The sequence below is a fragment of the Vitis riparia genome, chromosome 11 (genome assembly GCF_004353265.1).
Source record: "Vitis riparia cultivar Riparia Gloire de Montpellier isolate 1030 chromosome 11, EGFV_Vit.rip_1.0, whole genome shotgun sequence".
NCBI lineage: Eukaryota > Viridiplantae > Streptophyta > Magnoliopsida > Vitales > Vitaceae > Vitis > Vitis riparia.
In genome coordinates, this window is record NC_048441.1 from 7,556,432 (window position 1) to 7,583,706 (window position 27,275).

General features: G+C 35.3%; 1 protein-coding gene across 3 annotated transcripts; it reads right to left on the bottom strand.

The window, feature by feature from the left end:
- LOC117924860 (glycogen synthase-like) lies at positions 1-27,275 on the bottom strand. 3 transcript variants are annotated; one of them, XM_034843573.1, is made up of 16 exons: positions 26,943-27,275; positions 26,303-26,824; positions 26,189-26,218; positions 25,774-25,872; positions 25,608-25,660; positions 25,330-25,387; positions 22,864-22,946; positions 20,993-21,070; positions 15,965-16,044; positions 15,515-15,711; positions 12,939-13,013; positions 12,522-12,562; positions 12,052-12,157; positions 11,712-11,794; positions 795-868; positions 1-292 (listed from the first exon to the last, which is right to left on the bottom strand). In XM_034843573.1, exons 1-16 carry the CDS (start codon positions 27,096-27,098, stop codon positions 180-182), a joined length of 1,848 nt encoding a protein of 615 aa, XP_034699464.1. In that variant the 5' UTR covers positions 27,099-27,275; the 3' UTR covers positions 1-179. The 3 variants fall into 3 exon arrangements, with proteins under 3 accessions (XP_034699464.1, XP_034699467.1, XP_034699466.1); XM_034843576.1 differs by having other exon boundaries at positions 26,303-26,831; positions 26,943-27,090; XM_034843575.1 differs by lacking the exon at positions 26,189-26,218 and having other exon boundaries at positions 26,943-27,274.

Consider the following 27,275-nt stretch of genomic DNA (forward strand, 5'->3'; position numbering starts at 1 on the left):
TGAACCAAATAACTCTCTTCTACTTTCTATCAATTGTTAAAGAGGAATAACACAAGGGAAAAAGGAAGTGAGAGATTTGTACTCTCTTCACAAAATATAGCAGAAATAATCATCCTTGTAGCTTTAACTTGTACTACAGAAGCTGAATGGCTTAGTATTATTGACAACATTAAAAATTATTAACATCTCACTCTTACTGAGTTGTAGATGTCAATGTATTTCCCCGCCGTGTTATTCCAGCTATTGTCAATTTCCATAACCTTCTGTATGGTTGCATTCCATTCTTCTGGTTCTGCATCAGAAATTAACTAAATAAATAGAAAAAAGAATGCAGACATCTCAAAGCAAAGCTTCATACGGTTTAATTTGGTCATAGATTCTCATTTGGATAGGCAAAACAGAATTTTAATCCAGAAGTCAAATTTTTGGGCTGGCAGTAAATGATACAAAATCAAAACTTCATGAGGCGTTGCTGGTATTTCAGAAACCACAAGGATATCTGAAACTTGGACTAAGGTTTAGAAAATAGTATCTCTGATATTCAGGCAACACATTGAATTGTTTTCACCACCTGCTAACTAGACTACTGCTCCTTTTCATCCACCCAGCATAACAAAACAACTGGTTAAAGGAGATAGTGGAACCAAGTCCAACAAGGCCTTTTCCCTTGAGCATTAGCATCAATACCATTTAGAAATTAAGCTAGGGGCTAAGCTTTAGGAAAACTGTTCACCATATATATATATATTTATGTCAGAAAAGAAACACAAGGTCCCAACAAAAGCCAGACTTACTCTCCCTATAGAAAGAAAATGCACGGTCCAGAGCCCAATTCAGAGATCCTTCATCAATTCCTTCAAAAACAAAACTTAAAGAAAAGAATACACACAGTAATTAGTTAAACTTCAACACCCTGGTCATAAATCTGTTAAGGATAAAAATAATATTGAAATTCCTAATACAGATTACTAGATACAACCAGGTAGATCATAGAGAAGCTAAAGATTTAAATAGAAACAGAACACCTAACAGATGGGATCTAGCAGAAGAGAAAAGAACAAGAGAAATATTTGAACAATATGATTTAGGGTTGTTTATCTTCAATTAGTTCTCTGTTGGTGAAGGGTTGTGTGAAAGGCTGAGTAAAGGCTTCCAAAGGGCTTAGACAAGCTGTCCTACATTGTCCTTTTTCTCTTGAAGATAACAGATCTGTTGAGGATTAAGACGATTAGGACCCAGAATAGAGAAATTTTCTATGTTATTTGAAGTTTACTGATGATACTATTTTCTTCTCCAGGGCCACTTTAGTGGAATGTACAATCTCAAACTCATTCTTTTTGTATTTGGGTGGATATCTAGTCAACTTTCGTAAGGGTACCCTCTCTGGCAAGCTCAATCAAGGCCAACTCCTGCTTACCTTGTTAGAGTAAAGGACCATGAAATGGTCATTCTTATATTCAAGGCTTCCCTTGGGGCAAATCATACAGCTCCTCAAGTTTCTGATTTGGTTTTAAATAGGATCTTTCATAGTTTTGGAACTTCATATTCCTTTGATATACTTTTATAATCCATTTCAATGAAGTTGTTCCTGATTAAAAAATAAAAAACAAAAAATAAAAAATAAAAAATAAGTCGAGATTGCTTCCAAGATTGAGAAAATACAATGAGAGTTCTTATGATTGAGTTTTAAAGAAGGGGAAAAGAGATTATCTCATTGAATGGGATTCAATTTATAGAGCTAAGATTAAACGGGATTTGAGTTTTTGAAATATTTCTTTGAGATATAAAGCCTTTCTAAAAAAGCAAAAGTTTCGGGCACAAGGTAAATAGATTATGATTTACAATCCAATGGTTCAATGACAAAACTACTTCTGTAGTCACATCAACGCCCATGCTATGCAATTGCCGAACGTTTCTTTAATTTTTCTTGATACCTGGTTTCAGTTAGGGATGCTTTGAAGATTTAATTTTAGGAAGACTAAGGTAGAGTAACAATTATTTCTAAGTCTATTTTCTCATTAGCAGCAATTTTATTGAAATGAATCAAAAAGTACAAAAGGACAAGATATCATTCATAAAAACACATGATCTGATCCAAACAAAAAATATAAACTACTCCAAACAAAATAGCCAAAAAAGCTACACAGTTGAAAGATGTGACAAAAATGTGCAAGCCAGAAATAGCACAACAAAACTCTATTAGTAAAGAGTACCCTACAAAAAAGTCTCAACAGTTTGTCTCCTGCTTGCTCAACTGATTTGCAAAATGATTAGCTAAACATGGAATACAGAGAAAGAACATCAGAAGTCACAACCAACTTTTATAATTTGGCAAAACCACCTATTGTACCTTTCACAAATCCACTTTTTGTTAAGACACCTATGAAATAACAATTGGAAAACCACCCTGATGTAGGACAACCCTAGGATGGTTGCCTACACTCAAGGGTAGGTGGGCTAGGGTTTATTTTTAGGGTGTAAGGAGAGGAACAAGGAATAAACTTTATGGTAGAGAAAATTATAAGATAAGAAATAGAGAGAAAGAAGAAACAATGAAGAAGAGATGGAAAACCTTAGAGTCTCACTAAGGCCTTCTAGGAGTCTCACCTAGAAGAAAATCAATGGAGTCTCACCATTGAGGATTGCAACCTTGCAATGAAAGAAAGTATAATATTATTCATCAAAATTCATTCCTTTGATTTACATTGATTAGCCTATTTATAGGCTTCCCTAAGAAATCCAAAGTCTACTAGGACTCTAATAACCTATTCTACTAGGACTCTAATAACCTATCATGACTCAAATTCTAATTATATTATAACTCAACTAGCTAATCCTAATTAGACTCCAACAAATACCAATCCCTATTTAATTCTAATTAATATTAATCCTACTTAAAGTTTACTTAGGTCTTCCCTTTCTTCCTTGAATAAACTTTAAAAGGAATTCCCCCATCAATTCTCCCCGGCTTGAAAGAACTCGGCTCCGACGAGTTAGATGCTTGATACAATTCATAGAGATCGGGGTTAATCTTCTGAAAATCCGTTGTCGTAATCCATGCATTCTCAGAATGTGGTTTGCCTCGCCATTTCACCAAAAATTTTTGGTATCCACCTTGTCGAGTAGACACAAGTTGATCATCAAGAACATACTCGATCTCAGGACGTGGGCTAAGAGTAGGTGGTAATTGAAGATCCAACTCTTCACTTACATCGTTGTGATGGCCATGGTAGATATACAAATCTTCCACATTAAATATTGGACTAAAATGCAAGTTTGAAGGGAGCTCTAACAAATAAGCATTCTCACCCAACCGCTTTAGTACCCGAAATGGACCCGCTTTCTTAGCTTGAAGCTTTTGATATGTGTTCGGATGAAATCTTTCTGGTCGTAAACGAACCATCACTAGATCACCTTCTTGAAACTGAATATATCTTCGATGTGCATCTGCTGCCTCTTTATAGTTCTCATTGCTGATCTTGATTTTTTCTCGTACCTTTTCATGTATATCTCGTATATGACGTGCAAATGCATCACCATCTTGGCTGGTGCGGACAGAAGTAGGTAATGGTATAAGATCAACAGGTTGCTTAGGTTTCAGCCCATATGCCACTTCAAAAGGTGAGTACCCAGTAGTACGATTAGTGGAACTATTGAAAGCAAATTCGGCTTGTGGTAAGACATTATCCCAATTTCTCAACTGATCTCTCACAATGCATCTCAAAAGATTGCCAAGACTGCGATTGACAACTTCTGTTTGTCCATCAGTTTGAGGATGAAAAGAACTTGAAAATTTTAATTGAGTACCTAGCTTGGCCCACAAGGTTTTCCAAAAATAGCTCATAAACTTGACATCGCGATCAGAAACAATGGATTGTGGTAATCCATGCAATCGAACTACTTCTTTAAAGAATAAGGCAGCAACATAAGAAGCATCCGAAGCCTTCTTACATGGGATAAAATGTGCCATTTTGGAAAATCTATCAACCACAACAAATATAGAATCAAAGCCCCGTTGTGTCCTTGGTAATCCAAGTACAAAATCCATGCTCAAGTCTTCCCAAGGTTTGGAAGGAACTGGTAATGGCGTATATAACCCCGTATTTTGCTTTGAACCTTTTCCTACTTGACATGCTCGACATTGTTTGATAACCTTCCAAACATCCTTCTTTAAACTAGGCCAAAAGAAGCGATCTTCCACCAAAGCAATGGTCTTATCTCGTCCAAAATGTCCACCCATTCCGCCTCCATGAAGTTCCCATATGACATGATCACGTAGAGAAGTCCTTGGTAAGCATAAACGATTTTTATAAAACAAGTACCCTTCTAAAATTTGGAAATCAATACATGTTGCTTTTGAACCACTCAAAAGAGAGGAATAAACATCTCCAAAATCAGCATCATTGTCATAGCAATGCTTCAATTCTTCAAATCCAATTGTAGTGGTTGACATGTTTACTAAGAGAAGGGCCTTCCTGCTAAGGGCATCAGCTACTTTATTTTCAATTCCTGCACAATGCCTTAAATTAAAGGTAAACAGTTGAAGAAAACTACTCCATTTTGCATGTCGAGAGTTAAGCTTCTTTTGAGAATTAAGATATCGCAAGGCTTCATGATCTGAATACAAAACAAACTCCTTGTAACTGAGATAATGTTGCCAATGCCTAATTGCTTGCACCACTGCATAGAATTCAAGATCATATGTGGAGTATTTTTTCTTTGCCCCATTGAGCTTCTCACTAAAGAAAGCCACAGGATGTCCCTCTTGGCTAAGGACTGCTCCAATTCCCACATGGGAAGCATCACAGGCCACCTCAAATACTTTCTCAAAGTCTGGTAGGCATAGGATAGGAGGGTTCACCATCTTGGATTTGATTTCTTCAAATGCCTTGTTGGCTGCCTTGGTCCAAATAAATAAACCAGGTTTCATGCATTCAGTAATTGGGGCCATAATAGAGCTGAAATTTCGAATAAATCGTCGATAGAATGTAGCCATTCCATGGAAGCTTCGCACCTCATGGATATTTGTTGGTACTGGCCAATCAACAATAGCTTTGATCTTCTCCGGATCTGTTTCAACACCCTTAGAAGACACAACAAAGCCAAGAAATACAACACTAGGGCTCATGAAAGTACATTTTTTCAAATTAATGTAAAACTTTTCAGCCCTAAGAGTGCGCATTACTTGCTTCAAGTGTTCCTCATGATCTTCACAAGATCGACTATAGATAAGAATATCATCAAAATAGACAACAACAAACCGTCCAATAAAAGGTTTTAATACCTGCGTCATAATCCGCATGAAGGTACTTGGAGCATTGGTTAGTCCAAACGGCATGACTAACCACTCATACAATCCATCCTTAGTTTGAAAGATGTCTTCCATTCATCCCCTGGTCTAATACGTATTTGATGATATCCACTTCTTAGATCAATCTTTGAGAAGATTACTGATCCAACCATCATATCTAGCATGTCATCAAGTCTTGGAATTGGAAATCGATACTTGATTGTGATTTTGTTGATTGCACGACTATCCACACACATCCGCCATGATCCATCCTTCTTTGGTGTTAGTAGGGCAGGAACTCCACAAGGACTTAGGCTTTCACGAATAAAGCCTTTAGTAAGTAATTCATCAACTTGCCTTTTCAATTCAGCATGCTCTGTTGGATTCATTCTGTAGGCTGGTAAATTTGGTAATGATGCACCAGGAATCAAATCAATGGCATGTTGTATGTCACGCATAGAGGGAGTTCATTAGGTAACTCTGCAGGCCACAAGTCAGAAAAGTCATCAAGGATTTTACGTGCGTTTGCTAGATATTCCTTGTCTTGCTCTTTAAATTCTTCCACTTTCCGAGCCATTAAAGCAAAAATAACTTTAGTTTCCTTGCTCTCATTTTCAAATTGACACATAGTAAGTACCTTTTTTGGTTGTGCATTTTCATCTGACTTCTTAATTGGAGGGACTTCTTTCATTGGACGAAGGATCTTCTTACGTCCGTTGTGTATGAGAGCATATGTATTTTCATAGCCGTCATGTTGAACTTTTCTATCAAAGAGCCAAGGTCTTCCAAGTAAAATATGACTTACTTTAATGGGTAAGACCTCACACCATACAGACTCTTCAAAGTCCTTACCAAAAAGGAATGTCACTAAACAACGAAAACTTACCGGGATAGAGGTGTCATTAACCCATGCTACTCTGAATGGATTTGGATGTCTCTCTGTTTTAAGGTTTAGCTTCTCAACAAGTTCTTGTGAAGCTATGTTCAAACTGCTACCTCCATCAATGATCATGGTGCATAATCTCCTTGGCAAGAAATACGTGTTTGGAAAATGCTAGTACGCCGCCAATCTTCTTCTCCTTTTACTTTTGGAATGGTTAATAAAGGTCGTACTACAAGACTATGTCCTTCCGTCATACCATCATAGTAGTCAAATTCTTCACTAACTTCATCTTCATTGTAGGTCTCTTCTTCCTTTGGGTAACTTTCCAATTCAGATTCTGGTTCTTCAACACAAAAGTGTAAACTTTTGGTTGGGCATACAACAGCATAATGACCATGCCCACCACACTTAAAGCATAAAGGAGTCACGTCTACTTTTCTATCTCCATTACTCGTTGAATTTTGCCCCTTATTACCATTCTTATAAGTCACATTCGAAGTTTGTTGAGTGTTGCCCCACCATTCACATGATTAAGAGTTCTGAAGTTTGATATGCTTAAAGGTTTGCTTGCTGTCCTGTTGGAGAAAGTGCTCCCAATTTGTGAACTTGGACGCCTGGAAACCCGGAATTTGAGGCCTTCTTCTATTTGAGGGCTAGTTGATAAACGTCATCTACGGTATAAGTGTGTGCAGCTATCATCTCAAGTTGAATCTCCATTCGAAGTCCAGCTTTGTAGCGGGCTGCAAGTTGAGCATCACTTTCCCGCACTTGATTTCGAATGCTCAATTCATGGAATTCTTCTGTATATTCTTCAACGGACTTGGGACCTTGTTTAAGGGAAAACAATTTTGTATACATAAGTTGTTCATAATCAGTTGGGAGAAAGTGCTCCTTCATCTTCAATTTCATCTCGTCCCATGTGTCAATAGGCGGTTGGCCAGTTCTATGAGCTTGATTCTCAATATTATGCCACCATAGACGTGCTGCTCCTTTCAACTTTGCCTTCACAAAACGAACTTTTCTATTTTCGGGCATTGCATACCAATCAAAGTAATCTTCCATTGACATAATCCAATCAAGAAAAGCTGTTGGATTTAGTTTTCCATAAAATTCAGCAACTTCAAGACGTACCTTTTTTGTCACATCATCATCTAGCTCAAAAAGTTTGGCCCTTCTTTGATTCCCCATCATAAAATTGTCTTGTTCGTCGCGTGATCGATTTGGCGATTGTCTAAATTGATGACTTGCGATCTCCTCTTCAATTGGTCGTTTTTCTTGGCTCTTTTCTAATAACTTCATGATCTCATCAAGTTTGCTATTTAGTTGTATTATAGCATCTTGATGGGATTGTTGTGTGGCTGAAATTTCCTCCAAGCGTATTGTAGCGGCATCTTGATTGCTAGAAGTTTTTTTTGGAACTCATGCTTGCATAAGTTGCTCCGCTCCTTAATTGCATATGCCTTCAAGCCAAGAATTTTGGCTCTGATACCAAAATTGATGTAGGACAACCCTAGGATGGTTGCCTACACTCAAGGGTAGGTGGGCTAGGGTTTATTTTTAGGGTGTAAGGAGAGGAACAAGGAATAAACTTTATGGTAGAGAAAATTATAAGATAAGAAATAGAGAGAAAGAAGAAACAATGAAGAAGAGATGGAAAACCTTAGAGTCTCACTAAGGCCTTCTAGGAGTCTCACCTAGAAGAAAATCAATGGAGTCTCACCATTGAGGATTGCAACCTTGCAATGAAAGAAAGTATAATATTATTCATCAAAATTCATTCCTTTGATTTACATTGATTAGCCTATTTATAGGCTTCCCTAAGAAATCCAAAGTCTACTAGGACTCTAATAACCTATTCTACTAGGACTCTAATAACCTATCATGACTCAAATTCTAATTATATTATAACTCAACTAGCTAATCCTAATTAGACTCCAACAAATACCAATCCCTATTTAATTCTAATTAATATTAATCCTACTTAAAGTTTACTTAGGTCTTCCCTTTCTTCCTTGAATAAACTTTAAAAGGAATTCCCCCATCACACCCCCTTCCAAAGAATGGAGAGAATTGAAGTTTGATACTACAGACCCTCCAATAAGATGCTAAAACCTCAAACAATGGCTAAAATCTCTATCCTAATCTCCACTTAGTCTTAAGGTCTAGAGTTTCTTTTGTTTTTTCTGTTCTAGATCTTTCAACTTCTTCCTATTCTTACGCCCTGTTCGAATCGATCTTTCAATTTTGTTCATGTTTAATAGAACTGTTACAATAGCAATACTACCTTTAAAAATTGTGACTTTAGCTTCAGCTTCAGCTTCCAGCTAAAGCCCAAAGCATGAAGCTATCCCAAACAAGGCCTTAGAATCTTAAGTCTCGTCCTCACTAATCTTACTTGGAACTTGATAATCTTACAACCCTTATGTATTTCTTATGTTGTGCTTATTTGTGGCACTCTTTTCTGATGGGTTTCATTTTTCCTTCTATGTTGTTCTTCCCTTGCTCTTTTTGGCTCTCTCTTCCTCCAAGCATTCCAAAGCGCTACCTAAACTCAAGGCTTTTGCATGGTTGGTAGCGAACAAAAATGTTGATACCAACATGTTATGGTTGAGAAGGCCTTTAAAGCCCTACCTCAAACATAATATCATTGTTCGAATAGTGGAGAAACAGGTGAACATTTATGCCTCCATCATCCAATAGCTTTAATTCTGTCTAATTTAGGCCATACAATTTTTAAAGTAGTTCAATTGGATAATATATAGATGCGTCAATCTTGAAAACTAAGTGAAAATTTGCCTCTTGAATTGTCCAATTTGGTTAAAAATTGAATTATCTCAAAATTAAAAAAAAAAATCAGAAAAAAAAATGTATGGCACAAGAATTATGCACATCGACAGGCAGCCAGTGATGTGGGGCTGTGTTTCACATGTCAGCAAAAGTTGGATGAGCTGGAACATGTTTCACACACATTGGGAGGAGTCGGGTATGTAAGCATGCAGAAGCACTTGATGCCATGCACCAGAGTCCTCCCTCTCATGGGACCCTCACACACATTAGAGTGTGGCAAATACTGTGAATATCCAATCTATTCATTGCTGGCATAATGAGTATGGGGCCTCATTTGTGATATCTTCTTGCTTTTAGCTTTAACTAGAAGCCAAAGGTGAGTCCACACCATCCTTGAAAGGGGCAATCCTAGCATTGTTAATGTTTTGTCAAACATAAAATAACTTACTTCATAAATTAAGCCTTGTATACCCCTGTATACTCTGGCTTTGTGCCTCTTTTCTATGAATTCTGTGCTTACTTATCAAAAAAAAAAAACTTACTGCATAAATTAAAAAGGTTTCCACAAGAAATAATATTACTCTTGCTTCCATGGTAAGCTCATTTTCAAGTTAGAAACTCTTTTAATAATGTTAATGAAGCACAAATAGAAGCTTTTATGGAGTCATAAAAATGGGATCTGGGCTTTCAGAAAGTCAATCCAAACAAGGCCTAAATACCTCAAAGAAAAGATTTTTGAGCTGGTTTTTCACAATCTAGAGCAGCTTGAACTGCTCTTCATATGGACCCAAGGTGGGGCCATTGAAATTTCAAAGATACTAGAGGATTTTCCTAGAATTGGCCTTGAGCATGAAAGAAGGGCCAAATTAAGTAATTATAGAAGCTAAAAGAAGAATTTTGTTATAAATTAAAAAATTGAATCAAGATTTGATATATTTGTATATTTTGGTGATTAAGAGAAGAATACTAAAACCTCAGAAACCTGGGTTGGTACTCATTGAAGTTCCAATAACAAAAAGAAAAAAAAAAAGAAAAAAGAAAAAGAGGTACCAAGTTGTAGTTCTTTTTAGTGGTTGATTTTGTTAAATCTATTTTTAGTTAAAATTGAAATAATATAATTTCTTAATAACCTTCAAGACAAGGCATTTGAACTCTACTATAGTATGGTCAAGAACAATAGTTCTTGAAACTCTTTCATCACTAATGACACTAAAAACACAATTTCTTTTTCTAATTGAGTTGTTTTAACAGGCAACATTTTCTTGAAAACCATTTGAAACTAAACTCTATATAAACATGACCCTTGCATCCTCAGTGAACGTTATGATGCACTGACCCTGACATAAATTAATTCTCATGGTACTCATGCAATAGAGGTCATTGTGAGGCTAGCAACTTGCACTGTCATTGGTTCAAGTCATTTTAACCTTCTGTCTATACCAGATCAAGTGTATGACCAAAGTCATACCATCTTTATGTGCTATACCAATTTAGTTTCCTCTATATGCATTGTATAAAATATTAGAATACATTATCTGCTTTTGAAAATGAACTGAGTCTACTGTTTTAGTTTGGTACTGTTTAAACCGCATGCTATACTTTCTCTTACTAGCAGCTCATTCATAAATTTTACAGTCAGGATAGTGCCATAGACCAATGAATATTAGAGCTGCTAGAGATTGAGGTGGCACCAACAATTATTTGGAGACCTAGTTTCTTATCCAGGTACTAGTTTAGACATAAATGATTCATTTTCTTGTAGCATTGTGTTATGTTATTTATATATCTTGAAGGACTATTTATTCTCATTTTTCATTTATCAGTATGATCCTATAGCCAAAACTTAAAGGATATGTTATTTCGGTATTATTGATCATCTTAACATTTTTCAAAGTTTCACCCAAAATTTCTATGTTTTGAAGTCAACTTCCATGATTTCTTTCATTTTATTGATATCGATTTTTCAATCAATATTTGAGTAAAATCAAACTACTAGTATTTCTGCCAATATCAGCATTTTCATCCTTACCTCTGGCCTAACCTCCAAATATTGATATATCATTCATATTTTCCTAAAATCAAACCACTAATATTTCTATCGATATCAACACTTTCATCCTCATCTCCGCCTACTCCAACTACTCAAGGAAACAAAATAATAATTAATGGCTTGTCAATGAGATAATGGCTATAATACCTAGAGCACATAAGTTACCTCTAAAATAAAAGTAGTTCAATCCTAATAAGTGACACCCACCACAACAAGAAATTCTAGATTATTGGGCAGCCAAGTTGAAAGTGTTATAATAGTTACTTGAAAACTAGGAATCCTTTTAAATCCCAAAAAACTTATTCCCAATGTCTTAATATAAAAATTTTCAGACAAACAAAGCACCAGCTATGACAGCCCAGTGTTAGGTTGATGTGCTTGAATCAAGTGAAATGAATTCAAAAGCACATATATTGTTGATCAACACTTTTGCACATTAGATCAAGTTCTCTATACAAGCCTGTGAAAGGAATATTGACTAGATAAAGTAATAATAAGTGGCTCTCTAAAAGGCCAAAAAAATGAGTTATCAAGATTAAATGAAGGCATGGTGGCTAACATTTTAACTGCAGATATGACCCTAGATTAGGCAGATAGAAAAAAATAAAAATAAAAATATTCAAGTAGCTGAAACAGGATAATGGGGTAAGGTTTTGTCAAGTTCAAAGAATAAGAAAATTAAAAACAGAAAGTGTAAATACCCATTGGCCGTTTCACGGTGTAACTGATCATCCATGTCAAAAACAGTGTCAGCAAGACCACCAGTCTTCCTAACTATTGGGATCTGAAACAAACATTACAATCCAAATAAGACTGCTTACCCCATGTCAATGCTCTTTGACAAGATAGTGCAGTGGTTAGGTGTGAGATACATAATATTTCTATCCCCTACACTTTCTAGGTTCAGAAATCAACAGATCAAACAGTCATACATTCAAGCTCTATGTTGTTTCATAGAAATTCATCAGTTGCATGACCATCAAAAGAACACAATATGAATGTATTGGTATCTATGTGTTACAGGTTTAATTTAAGTATTACCGCTCCATAACGCATTCCAATCATCTGGGCAAGTCCACATGGCTCATAAATGGAAGGAACCAACACCATGTCAGCTGCAGCATAGAGCATGTGGGACAGCTCCTCACTAAATAGGAAAAGACCACCAACAAGAACATAAATTCAGCCAGCAAAGACGAATATTGCAATATGTTTAATTTTTAGATACAAAGGTAGTCCATCAGAACCTACCCTGACTACAAACAAGAATATCAAAATCTTACGAAAAATAACAAACTTTAAACAGCTCAAGAAAGATAAGGAAATTCATAGATTAGGATAATTACCAAGATGATTTACCTACAAATAAGGAGTTAAAAACTGGAAAACTAAATTGTACAATGTTCCAAGAATTTAAAGATGGCTCTTATTTCTCAGGAGAGATGCTTAGGCTGCAATAAGAAAGGAATTCCATCCTGCCTACAAATTAGTTGAGAACCAAGATAAAATACCTATATGTCAAAAGGATCCGGATGCTGGGCCCTTGGTTATGCTACAAAGAGCAAAGATAGTTGCATTTTTTGTCAGATCATCAGCTGTTTGCATCATTTGTCAACTACTAAAAAAATGAAACTGACAACTTCTCAAGAGACTGTAAATCTTATATGCATATCCAACATGAGCAGCAGTTGACTATTGGAAAACATCAGGTAATGGCGTATGGACCTTGGAACATAATTTTTTACATCTAAATTTTATCAAGGAAAAAACAACTAAAAGAAAGAAATTTTCAATTTCTCAAGAGAGTTTAAAATCTATATGTATATTAAACATAAGAAACATCATTCAAAACCTATTATGGACTGAAAGAAACATCATTAACTTGAAATCCAGAACAATGCATAAGGTATCACCCTCAAACCCATTACCAAATTTGCAAGAGCTTCAAACTCTGTTTGAACCCGACCATCAGAAGTTTTTCCCAGAACAATCATCTGCCCACCCTACAAAATAACTCCAATATAAGAGCAAAAGGACACTGAAGTTCTATTAAGAAATTAGCTTAAATATAGATGAAGTCAGGAAGTCAAGTTTGGCATGCAAAGTAAAAACAAACACAAAAGACAATATCAAACATGATGGAACTTTGCATAGGGCACACATTCTATAAAGCAATGATGCTCCTATATTTGATTTGTTTCTGTGTTGGTAACCTGTTGTTGAATATCAGCACCCATATCTGCATCCAGATTTACATCTTACGTCTTAATATGCTGTAGATCATCATGTCAGCCAATGTATCCATGTTAGACACCAAAAATCCATGTTTATGTCCTCGTTACTGAGGGCACATTGAATGCTAATTTGCCTCAGCTCCCCCAAATTCAGAGCACATTCATAAGATCACATATTACAAGGGATAATTCACTCAAATTTACCGAGGAGCATCCTTGACATGATGCACATCAAATTTAATGGATTTGGTTCGTCTAAGAGGGGGATAGCCTTGTGGCAAGCGGCAAGCACCGCTCTTATTCGGATTGTGTGGTGGGAAAGAAATGCGAGGATTTTTGAGGATAAAGCAAGGAATTCAGAGTATCTTTGGGACTCTATTGTTTTCCTTGCTTCTCTTTGGGCTTATTGTTCCAAGGTTTTTAAGGGGACCCCCCTTAATGTGATACATCTTGATTGGATAGCAGTGTGTACTCCTTAGGGAGAGGATTTTTAGAGTGTTTGCTTGTGTTTCAGTGTATTTTTCTTTAGTTTAGCTTTCTTTGGCAGGAGGATTCCTCATCCTTCTTTTGTACTTATTTTTATCTATCAATAATATTTGTGTCGTTTCCAATCAAAAAAAAAAAATAATTCACTCAAATTTTCCATTTTTCTTCAGATAACAATGTTTTATGCAAAATATAAGGTAAATTACATTAGCCATGTAAAAGCACTGTATGGTAGCATGATGGCAAATTTAAAATTATGACTAGCATAGAACTGGTATTCAGGCATGTCACAAATACTTCCATGCCCGTATATTGTTTTTCATAAAATAATAAATTTGAGGCAATGAACTTTAGAAGAAATTCTTGTCTCTGATGCTTCACCGTGCCTTGATAAAGAAAAACATTGACAGAAATATATAGTTGCCAGAAATATATAGCCTCATGCATCATTTACAACAATTAGATCAAGCATAAAGATCCAGAATATTTTGATGCCCACTAAGTTTTGTTCACCAATGCCAGAACTGTAATCAGTGAAGGCAATTTGTATATAGAGTTAATTTTAAGAATACTTCCTAGTTCATATAGAACAAAGGAAAGATGTGCAAGTATGTGGTAAAGTTACGTAAAACCTGGGGAGGCCAACAACTACCTTTGGAAAAAAGGATGTCTTCAGCCAGTGACAAGAAGAATCATCCCAAAAAAATTAAGCTGTGTTAAAATTTAGCAAAGATTCAAGAATATTCAAAGGTAAACATCGAGAAGAGGAAAGATCTGGAATAGTTTGCCCTGTCAAGTCAATATCATCTAAACCAATTACTGTTGACTTTGATATGTCAGATAGGAAGGTTCAGTAATCACCTATGTTGCATAGACTCAGATATGGAGGCCAGGTACAGTTATCAGTCTAGGTGTCTGATCCTTCATACCTAGAAATTATAAGATATGGGGATTTGACTAAAAAAATATCTCAATAGCAGGCTTGAATACAAAATTAAAAAGAAAGAAAAAGAAAAAGAAATTAGAAATCATTCAAACACATAAATATGATTAACAAAAACTCTCCCACTTTTTTCTTTTATCCCTGTATTTTACCTTTTATCCTTCAACATTTTTATAAAAGTCATTTTCCAAAAAAATCTCACTTTTTCAATGCAATTATCCACCAAGGAAGCCAGAAAAAAAATATATCAACCAAAATCAAGCAACCAAATCTAAAGTAAAGTAGTACCCGACAAGGATCCCATAGCCCCCACCCATGTTGACCCTAGTACTTGGAGTCTAGGTATCATAGGTTGTCACAACAGGATTAAGGCAGGCTGTAAAAATGCAAAAAATCTAAAGGAATATTTGGCTGTGGCAAACTCATTGAGGTGATGGTATATGATGGAAAAGTGGAGAGAGAGAGAGAGAACAGTTATGTTTAATGAAAGCCATACTTTAGGTTCTTTGTACATTAGGTAAGGGATTCAAGCCAGTCACAAATAATGCTTGGAACCAATGTGATATGCCTCACTTCATTCTTAAAATGAATGAATATGAGAATTGTGCTATTCATTTATGGGCAAAAGCATGGTCATTATCGGTTTGATGGAGTCTTTCTATGGTATCCATCATTTCGCTCAGTGATTGCAAATAGATAGGACAAAGAATCTTACTGAGAATTGTAAAACATAGTGTGCCATACATAATTATCTAATCCAGGCATGACCAAGAGAGAGAGAGAGAGAGAGAGAGAGAGAAGAGCACATCTCTGCAACAATTAAAAGTAATGATAGACTTACACGTTCTTCAACTTGCTTAATCGCACGAGTAATCAAATGAAGACCCTTTTGAGCAACCAATCGAGTAATGCAAACGACCAAGGGTACCTTGTTTTCCATCTCATTGATAAGTTTACTAGCTGAAGTGCCTTTTAAAATTAAACCAAGCCCTCTTTGAACATAATATTTGCATATTTTCTTCCCCTCTGTATTTCGAGCTACAGGAAATAAAATACAACTTCAAGTCAAATAATGAGATCAGAAAAGAGAAGAGGTGCACCTTTAAATTTAATATTCATGTCAGATAATGAAATCAGAAGAGAATTAAAAGGATACTGTCAGCATGAAATAGTAGAAATGAAAACGTTAAATAACTCTTCTAGCCCTCTCATGGTACATACGAACTCCAAAGCCAAGTGCTAAAAGATTTGCAATTTCAGTTACAGAAACTCAAGCAAGGCGGAATATTACCATTGAACTTAGATGGCAAGAAAACATCTGTAGCAGGGTTCCACATTGCAGTATCTATTCCATTTAAAACACCATAGTACCTATAAAAGTAGATAAAACTACATAGTAAGATACAAGGAGAATGCTTTCGCACAATCACAAAGCACATGCATAAAAAGAAAGATATATTCTAATCCTAGAGCCTAATAGCAAACCGAGTTAGAGAAATGCTCAAACATCAATATTCCACTAAAGATGCAAGTTGTGTCATGCCATATTGTTCAAAAAGAAAAATGTAAAATATATGAAGCTAGTAAAACCAACAACTCATACAATTGAATATAACAGGCTCAGGCTTGGAAGACCATGCAGATTACTCAAAAAGCACAAAAAGAACAGCTGCTATGACACACAACTATATAACGAGGACACCAGCATAGATTAGAATTTCAGAAAGATGTAACAAATGGAAATCAAAATCCCAAAACGGTGATCAAATTATGTCCATGCCGATCTATATGGCTGCAATAGTGATGTTCTTTCCAATTTGGTCAAACAATGTAAGTACAATTGTGGCATGCCTATAAAAGGACAAAATTTAATGGACTAGTCATGAAATGACATGTTTCCTAAAGTAGCTAAATAAAAAATAAATAAAAATTCCATGTGTCATAAAACCAATGGTGCAAGTTTGAAAAAAAAAATGCCATGTGCCATTATTTCAAATAAAACAAGATTATGTGTCACAATTGGTCTTCAAATCAAACAAACGTAAATAAATTATACATTTTAGAGAGAGATTGGCATGAATGTGCTTCAAGATCCTTCAAAGTTCTTCAAAATTCTTCAAGTATCTCCAAAGTTCTTTAAGATTTCAAGAACAAATTCAAAGATTTTAGAAGATTAAGATTCAAGATTTATAGTTCTTCAAGAAAGCATCTTTGGCCTTTTTGTTCTTTTTGTATAGCCTTCTTTGTTTTGTGGAGGTTTGCTTAGTTACTTTTGATCAGATTTGTTTTTCATGAGGAGGACCTCTCATCTTTCTTTTGTTTTTCTTAATATATTTGTTTGTTTCTGATTAAAAAAAAATGCATCTTTGATCCAAAATTAAGTACTAAAGCACTCAAGAGGGTGTTTTTCACTCTTCTATAAATAGGAAATAAGGGATAAAATGGAGATTTAACGATCTCATCGAATCAATAAAATTTTAATTTTGTCCACAATTTCCATTTCCAAGAAATTTGTGCGTACAGATTTTAGGCAACCTGGTCAAACAATCTCTACCTCTCATTTCTTCTTTACGAATTAGAAATCACTATTTTGACATGGACTCCAAGAAAAAAGGAGTCAAATCCACCTAGTTCGATCTTGCCTAAACTACTTACTCTAAAAAAGGCCTTGATCCCATGACTCGAAGTAAGGTAAAAGCCGTTTCTTTTCCCAAGACAACCATGGCTTTTGAGGATACTTCTCCCAAGAATCAAGACATCAATTTAGTGTTTTTAGTGGATAAAAAAGCTATACAGTTGAAAAACTTGGATCATGCTCATCCACATCTCAAAGTACAACACTAAAGTTCCTTCAACTCAAGAAGACAATAAGTCTAGTAGTTAATCTACACCTATGTCCCATACAAGAATTGAGCTTACATGTTCTGCTAATACCATCATGTCAGTCATGATCACAAAGTCAGTCCATTTAGAAGAACACCTTGTTTTCCATCCATCTATAGGATTTGAAATTTTTCTAAGATGTTGAGGCTTCAATGACACAAGATCAAACTAAGTGATACTAATAGGCCAACAGTTACTCTAATAAGCAGTCTACATCTAGCTATTGCACTTTTGTTGCAAGTAATCTTATTTCTTCACATCCTAAGAAATAGACTATCGTCGTTTGTTCTAGTGTTGAGGTTGGGCATCGTGTTATGCCTCATACTACTTTTAAGATGCTATGATTTCAGTCTCTCCTTATATAGATGGGTATTGATTTTCCCACTCCTATATTGATGCATTGTGACAATCAAGCAAGTAACTGTAATTTGAATAATTTTATCTTTTATGAGCATACCAAGCATACCGGAGTTGATTGCATTTCATTGAAGATTTTAACTATAAAAATAAATTGTTAAACCTTAAATTTGATTTGATGTGTAGTTGTGTGACATTCTTACAAAGTCATTAGCTTGCAATACCTTTCATTGATTGTGCTCCAAGCTAGGTAAGTTTAGCCTTTTTAATTCAACTTGAGGGAAAGTCCTAAAAGTATATTTTATTTATCATTTAGCAAGAGTATTATTACAATTTTGGTTAGTAATATAAATAGATGAAATGAAAAGGTATAGGGAAGTCATGATGCAGGATCTTAAAAATTCCAGCAGTACAGAGAGAACAAAGAAGATAAAAGGAAAGAAGTGAAAAATATTCATTGGAAATCACACCAAGGCTCATAGGTAATTGCACATGGGGTCCCAAAGCAATCTCACTTGGATGAAGGCAATCACACCTTTCTAGAAGCTAGATAGCTACTAAACTCTCAACAATTTCTATTAATAAAACTAAAATACTGCATATGTTTAGATAGATTCATGACATCATTTTTTCCTAATAAGATGAAGACTTTATTTCTTAGGAACATGGTTTTAAAAACCGGACCGGACCGGCCGGTCCGACCGGTCCAACCGTCGACCGGTGAACTATCCGGTTCGGTCCACTCAATGAACCGTTTTGGTATCAAACCGACATTGAGCCGTTCAAACCGACGGTTGAACCGTCGAACCGGATGACCCGTCTGGTTTTTTGCAAACCGGTCATAACTTAAAAACAAGATTTTGTTAACTAAGAAAAGGCCCGTTCCAGGCCCAATGCTTACAAACTCAACCCAATAAACCAGCTTTGGTCCAAGCCACTAGGCCTAGTCCAATGATACGATTAAAACACTTTTATTTGGGCCATGTCTACAAGCCCAATTTGCAACATTTTTTATTTTAAAATAACACTTGCATTTGGGCCATGCTTCCAGGCCCAGCTTGCTGGCTTGTTTGGCTTTAATCCAAGTTGGAAGCTATTTATAGAGCACATGGAGCACAAAAAATTCTTGTGCTTCCGATGTGGGATTGGGAATGAGACTATTAGAGGCCTCTAGAGGGTTGGACGCATGGAAGTTTGATTTTATTTCAAAATTTTATCACATAAAATCTTTAAAAAAATGTAACTATTTAAATTCCTTTATTTTTATAATAATTATAAAAATAATATAAATTAGTTAATAGAATAATTTAAAAACAATAAAATACAAAGACAAAAGGATAAAATTAAATTTTTTCATCTTAAATATATCTTCTTAAATATTACATATTTCTATTTAATAAAATTTAAAATATTAAACTTTATCATTTAATTTAATATACCAAATATAAAAATCAAACATTATTAAAATTTGTAATTTTATATATTTTTAATTTTTATAATTATTTTTAATTTTAATAATATATAAATTATATATTTATGACGTCACCGGTTCGATAGCGGTTCGACCGCCGGTCCGACCAGTGAACCGTGAACCGGTAACTTTTCCGGTTCGATCACCAGTCCGGTTCTGAAAACATTGCTTAGGAATGACTCCTTTTCCTAATCAAATTAGAAACTAAAATAAATAGACATCAACTAAACAGAACTACTAAAACTAATGCTAATAAAAGAAAAGAAAAAAAACTTAAAAATAAAAGAAAAAAACTACAATTACCCTTTTTTTTCTTTCATTTTTTGAATATCAAGGAATCCAACCGACAGCAAAGCATTTATCCTCACTGTTGGCAAAGCAAACCTAGACTGATAGGGTCCTGTCCCTCTATCCTACACTACTTAAATAATACTAGGGAAGCTAGATCTTAGGACATCTAGTTCATGCTAGAAGGCACTACCATAGAGCTACACCCTTGAGCAACTCCAATTAAAACAATAAAATGCTATAATTACTCAACCAACATTGCTGAATATTTTTCTATTTTCTTTCACTAGTCTTCCAAGGATGCTTTCCGTCTTCTCCATAGTGAAATCTAAACCTTTCTATCTTTCTACTAATTTCTTCTTCCTAACTGTAGCACTAATCTCACGAGTTTTTACTTCCAACTAGATTAAACAAGGGAAAAGCTTATAAATAATAAGCTCAAGGCATTTGCTTAAAAGAAGGATCTTGAAGGCATTAGAGACAGGTATTAATAGTACTAGGAAAAGAAGAATGAATGGTAGACTACTGATAGAAGAGATTAAAAATTATAAAATAAACAGGCAACCTATTTGTCAAACTAACCATCCTAGTTTAAGATGTGCTACTTGTTCATATGTTTCCTATTCATGAGTACAACCATTTAAACTATGACATCAGCACCTCCTTTTTGGTATGAAGATTATAGGATTTATTATAACAAGGAAAATAAAGAAAATGAAATCAAAGATATAAACCATTAAGAAGCAAAGGGCCTTCAATTCAGTAATCATTGATTAATTTACCCTAAACTTACACGTAAACTTTACTAAATTGACAAGAATGCCCATCATTATTGAGGATCAATGTAGTTATAAGAAATAAAATACTATCTCAAGATGAACGACAAGAATGAATGTGCCTCTCATTATACTTATAAATTGGCCTTAAGAAGGCTTTCCCTTCTCTGATTTGAATTTTCCTTCCAACTGAAATGTTTTCTTTCATCTCGAACCTTTCCACACCATTCCATGATAAATGGAGGACATTCAAGTGAACAAGATATTTAAATGAGAGTGAAAAAAATAAGTCCAAATATCAAACTACTCTATAACAATTTGAATTAAAAAATCAACAATATTAACTTGGACAAAAACATAAAACAAAGGGATAAAAAAGGCATGAACCAGTAAGATACTTTTTTTTTTTCTGAAGGCTATTGAAGTGAGATCAGTAATTCATGGCTTATTGATCTAGACTTTCAAAGAGCATCATATGGAAATTCAAAACAATTACTTAGAAAAAAAAAATTGATTCAAAACCACAACACATGGAGGATCTTACTTGTCACGATTTAATATCAAAGTGCTTGCAAGCCATCCAGAGCATAGTGTTTCCTTGAGATATGTTGGAGAAACTGTACTGAAAATAAAAGCAGAATTCACAAACTTGATCATGTTAATAATAATTCCAATAAGGGATATTTAGTGGAGAGGTGCTTACTATAGCACTATAGACAATATAATCAAATTCTCTCTTTTTTGAATCCTCTTAGATGAAACATCTGATTTCTGCTAAAATTTGAAGTGCAAGTTCCAAGTTGTTGCAAATTTTTGCTTTTATGAAAATAAACAAATTCCAAATTCTCTTGAAAGGCAAACAGATTTGAGAATGAAAAACACCCAAGAGGAAACATAACATTTGCAGTTGACTAAGAAAATTTTACAGCTATCTCATACAAATAGATATTTGTAAGTGTGTGAAATATGTACACGCATAAATGCATACACACATATATATATGCCTTTTTACCAAAATAAGGTTTTAGATATGCTCAGAAAATCTAATTTTTGTCAATAAAAAGGCATAGGAATTTTACCTGGATCATGGTGTGACTCATTCAATATCCACATATTACAGTTAGTGGTTGAAAGTATATCACAGTAATTATAGTTTCTTTTTCCACTTCAAACAGATACGAAACTATATTTTGTTAACATGGTGCTTGGGAAAAGTTTTTATGCACCCTAATATGAATCCTATGCATATAAAAAAGAAAATGCAAATACTATAAAATTAAACTAGTCACAACTAACTAAAGTTTGAGATCATTAACAATAATAAACTAGCAACCATATATGATGAAAATTACATACATGTGAATTGCCAGAATTATAAACCTCAACATTTTTTTTTTCTGTTGGTAGGCAGCTTCTCAACATGTTGAAAATTAAAATTTAATAAACAGAATGAGAAAAGAATGAATACAAGCAAAACAGCTAATGTGTTGTTGATAAGGTGTTTCCAATTATCTAGGTTTTCTTAACTTTATGTTGAATCCTCCTACTCCCATCAGAATCTTTTGAGTAGTAGCCTTTTTACAGCACTCACCTAGTTGTTAAATTCCAAACTAATCATAAAATTGACTCAGCTCCCTGTCTAAGTTAGCTTTATAGTTTGTGCATGTAGAGAAGTCATGCTCCTTTATTTTCACTTCTTCTCCTACTAAAACAATAAAAAATAAAGTTAAAAAGTTGTCTCATAAGTTCATAAGTTTGATAGGTTTGAATATTCAATTATTAAGATTTACCTCAAATAGGTTAGGACCTAGGATTCGAATCGTTTGGGCTAGTATTGAATTTGAATTCTGGGCCACGAGCGAGTCATAGAATCTCATATTGATCAATATATTACTTGTAACTTAACCATTTTACCAACTTTCTAGTCAAAAAATCAAACTGAAGAAAGCAAATTAAATTATTGAAAACATTAGACATTTTTTTGGGAAATGAAGATCAAATTTCAAGGAACTTAATGGACCTTGCCAGCCAAGATTTTTAGATGCTATTCCAGACACCACATGATGTCCATCATCCATCAGGGTCAAATACTCCAGGAAGTCTCCAGACTGGTACGGAAAACGTTCTAATTCAAGTGATGCTTTTGTTTTTCTATGAAAATGACAATGTAATGTTACAATTTAAGACCTATGAAAGGAAAATGTAAGTTTACAATCTAAGGCAGCAAATTCTGGTAAAACAATATAATTGTCCGAAGATAAGCATGCCAACTTTATAAAAGTACAAAGTAAAGCATCGTTATAGAAGAAAAAGAACAGGAACTACCCATCTAGACAGAATATTCAAATATCAAGCCAAGCAAATAGCATATATAGATACATGACTTAAATTCAAGGAATCTGCAAGGTCACTTACATGACAGCATTACTGTACACGATTCCACCTTTCAACAAGCTCAGCCTCTCAGGGTTGTGTCCTATAGTTCGGTCGTCAACTGCCTGCACATTGAAGAAATTCGTAGAGCTAGACCATTTAATTGCTATAGACAACCTCATTAAAAACATTCCCAGACATATGGTAAACGACACTTAACAAAAATGAAGACAAACAGTATCTTTTAGGGGTAGAATAACTGTAGTGAACTCTTGTTTGTCTCTCATTCCTGCATATTTCCTTTCAGCATTCAAAGTTCTGGTCAAGGCGGCTAATAGAATTGAGCAATTGCATAGAGAATTTCTTTGGTCAAGGGTGGAGGAAGGTAAGAGAGATCACTTTGTTGGGTGGGACTTGGTGCATAATCCCAATGAGGGGGGCTAGGTGTAGGGAAGGTCTCTTAGGGAAATAGAGCCCTCTTAGGAAAGTGGTTGTGGAGGTTTCCTAGGGAGAATGATGTGTAATGGCACAAGGTCATTTTGAGTATCCATGGACCACATTCTTTGTTAGCATGCTAATATTGTTGTCAAGTGGTCACACCAGTGCCCCTAGGAGGCTATTGCCCAAATCTTACCTAATTTCTCCTATTTAATTCATTTCTCTATGGGTGATGGTTAAAAAAATCTGCTTTTCAGAAGATACTTGGTGTGGTGATTCACTCTTTTGTAGCCAATACAAAAACTTTTTAGGGGGGCAAGGTAAAGAGACTTCTCTATTTCCATGGTTTTTGTACCCTCATTCCCCACCCCAAATTGAAATTTTTAACTTTTGATGAAGTCTTAAGAATCAAGAATATGTTAAATTAGCTTGATTGGTGACTTCTATACCCCATGTGTATATATCACATTGCTACCAAATGTGAGGGTTTGGTCTTTGAACTCTTCAAGCTTGTTCTCAAATACCTCTTTCTTTAGATCCCTTTCACATTCATCTTTCTCCATTCCTTTCAATCCAGCTACATTCATTTGGAAATCTAAAGCCCCATCCTAAGTAAGGGCTTTCGCATAGCTTGTGGCTAGTAAGAGGGTTAATATCAATGATATGCTTAAAAAACGGAGGCCTCTTAAGGCTCTTAATCAAAAGTGGTGTATTATGCACAAGAAGAGTGGAGAATCAATTGATTATCTTTTTCTTCACTACCTAGTGGCTTTGAGGTGTTGCAAGCACTAGTATAATTTGGTCAACCTAGCAGAAAAGGAATGGGAGGATCTTTGAAGATACAAGGAGGTTAGTGGATGTGGTTTATGACTTATTTTACTCTTCTTCCTCTCTTTTTGCCTATACTAGCAAGGCCTTTAGAAACACCCCCTTGAGCCCTATATTGTTAGCTTGGCGACTTGTTTGCAAGTCAAGGAGGTTGGCCAGAAAAACTTTAGAAGTATGGTCAATGCAATTAAAGGAATAGTCAAATTGAACTTTGATGAATGTGCTTTAGGCACCTATTGGGATTAGTGATGGGATTAGTGATGTGATTAGTGATCATTGAGGTTCAGTAATCAATGCATACTCTAAACCTGAAAGTGATGGTTTTGACATTGAGGCCAAGGTTGTAGTGCTTCTAACGGGCCTTGTACAAGCAAAAGCTTTGGGCTTGTCTAATTTTGTGATGGAGGGGGATTATGCTATTGTTATCTCATGCTAAAAAGAAAAAGAGGTTCATGGAGACTCGATGCATGGCTACACCAAATATTCAATATCTTTACAGAGTTGGGATGCTCCATTTGATAGGTTCCTCGCTTAGTTAATTAGGTGGCAATGGGCTAGCAAAAAGAGGAGCAAGGCAATTGGTATCTTTTGTTGGAGATTATGTGCCTCCTTGATACTATCTAATGTTTGTTTCAAATGTTGTTTCACTGGTTGTACTCTCTCCTGTTTGTTTAGCTATATGGCTCTAAGTAAATGGAATCCATTCCCTTGACTTTATCTAAATTTGTACATTGTATAAGGATATCTCATCCTTCTCAATCTTTTTAATAAATAGAAAAGATCTATTGGGTTTCTAATCAAAAGAGGAAAAAAATGAAGAGAAGCAGACCCGGAGAAGATAACTAAAGCAAACCACCCCATCCCACCCTCCCCCCAAAAAATAAAATAAAATAGCATGTGAACTCAAATTTCAAACTGGATATGAATTCATCATCAGGAATCTTTCTTTCCCTGATAACAATGGGTATTTTGACTAGAACATCTCTATATTAGTTTGACCATTTCATTGCCATGGGCAGTACATATTTCCATGATGTTCCATCAAGGCACTTAATCCAAATTGAAAATCATGTATATGTATATTCTGTCATTTTAGCAACTATGAATCCCTTTTCTGAATAGTTATAATTTACCTTATACAACCACAGATAGATTGTGAGTAATAAAACAGTTATACCCAAGGCACACACTGGCACACATGTGCACGACACAAAACACGAGTTTTCCACATAGAGAGCCCACCTTGTCAAGAGTTGCATATAGGGATCCATCAAGACCACACTTGCTCAATTCTTCTTTGCTGCCAACATAAACCAAAGTGCATCTAGAAAATGATTCTTTACAAACTTGAAAGAACTTCATAGAATGTTAACCATTCTCTTTTACTAATCTTTTATGCTAACGGATCTGATAAAGAGCATGAGCACAAATTTCAGAATACTATTAAAACACAAAGTTGTATAAGCTGCGGAAAATTAGAAATGGACCTAAATAAGAAAGAAAATCATGAATTAGCTTACCAGCACTCCCCATAATGCTCCATATTGTGGATTGTCAATACCACTCGTGGTTTCTGTGAAGTCCAAATTTGAATATTACAGTTATAAGACACAATGATCTTTCCATGCCATTTTCATCCCTTACAAACTCAATCCAGGAAAGCCTCTAAATAAACACAGAGAGTACCTTAAGTGAGAGATAATGGTACATATCCCAGTAAAGCAGGGGTAAAGAACCTGTCTGCCATTCATGGATATGAATGATATCAGGCTGCGTCCCAGTCACCTGCTCTGATGTAATAGCTTCTTAGAAATCCGAAAGAACGGGATTACAAAATGAAAGTTGATATTAAACTCAACATACAGAGCCAACCCACAAAGAACTTAGATAAGCTTAACAAAGAAATCATTAAGTTGAGCAGCTACAAAATTGATTTACTTTTTCCCACTTTTATGACAAAGAGTAATATCAGGACAATGCATTTCCTTCCATAGTTAACTCTACTAATCATAAGAACCTATTCTGAGCAATTATAAAGACTCAGATCCAAGAGACTCAAGCTGCCATATTTACAACAACTATAAAGACTCAATCCACTTACGTTTACGAACATAGGTAAACTTGGGCTTCCCTGAATCAATTCAGATAATTCACAAGTCAATTTATTTTTTAGTAGAAAAACTTATAAAGGGATACTTGTTATTCATCCACAGACCTGCATCCATTCAAGGCAAGCACGGCTAAAATACAGATAAGCCTCCAGTTCATTGTATGAACCGCCATATACATTTTGCCCCTTAAAGAAGTTGTTGGATGGTTGAATAAAAATCACAGGAATTCCCGAAACCACTCCTCGATATGCATTGGTTGGGACCCATTTTCCATCATAATATGATTCATATGTGGTGATTAACCCCAATTCACTGATCTGCTCCCTCTGGATGCACTCATAGAAAGGCAGCATTATATCCACCTTATGGGCGCGCGATAGGCATGCTCGTGCCAGTCCAGTTACAACATCACCAAGGCCCCCAGCTTTGGCTATGGGAGCCATTTCAGCTGTGACATGAATTATGTGCATAAGATCAGAATCCTTCTCAATTTCAGCGGGAGCTTGTTGGCTCACATCCCAATGAGGGAATTCCTTGTTCCAGAAAACAATTTCATCATCAGGCGACGGCCAAACAATGTCCTTGACCCTAGAATCAACTGAAGCTGTTTGTTTCTCAGCTCCAACCTGAAACCTATAATCATTAATTTGAAATCTGATGAAGAAATAAAGAATCTAAGATTCACTCTTTCAATCACCATAGCAAATTGAGATTGAAATCCGTAGAAGAAATAAATAAATAAACCTGAGATCGAATTTTGAATTTGCATGTCTGCTTCTTATTATGATCATGGAAAGTGAATCTGGAAGATAGCTTCGTGGTTGTGAACGAGGGTTTGGGTTTTAGCAAATGGTTGAAGCTGAGAAACGCATCTATTTTCATCTCAACAACGCTAGACATCGTTCCCGTTCTGCCAGAATGCGCCAAAACTGCGTCGTTTTGCACTGTTGGAAGTTGGAACTAAGAATGGAAGTCTCCTCTCAACTCTAAACTCAATTTCTCCGGCTAAAAGTTGGGTCACGAACAGATCAGCCTCAGGTGGCCCTACTTAAGAACTGCACGCAACTAAAATCAATT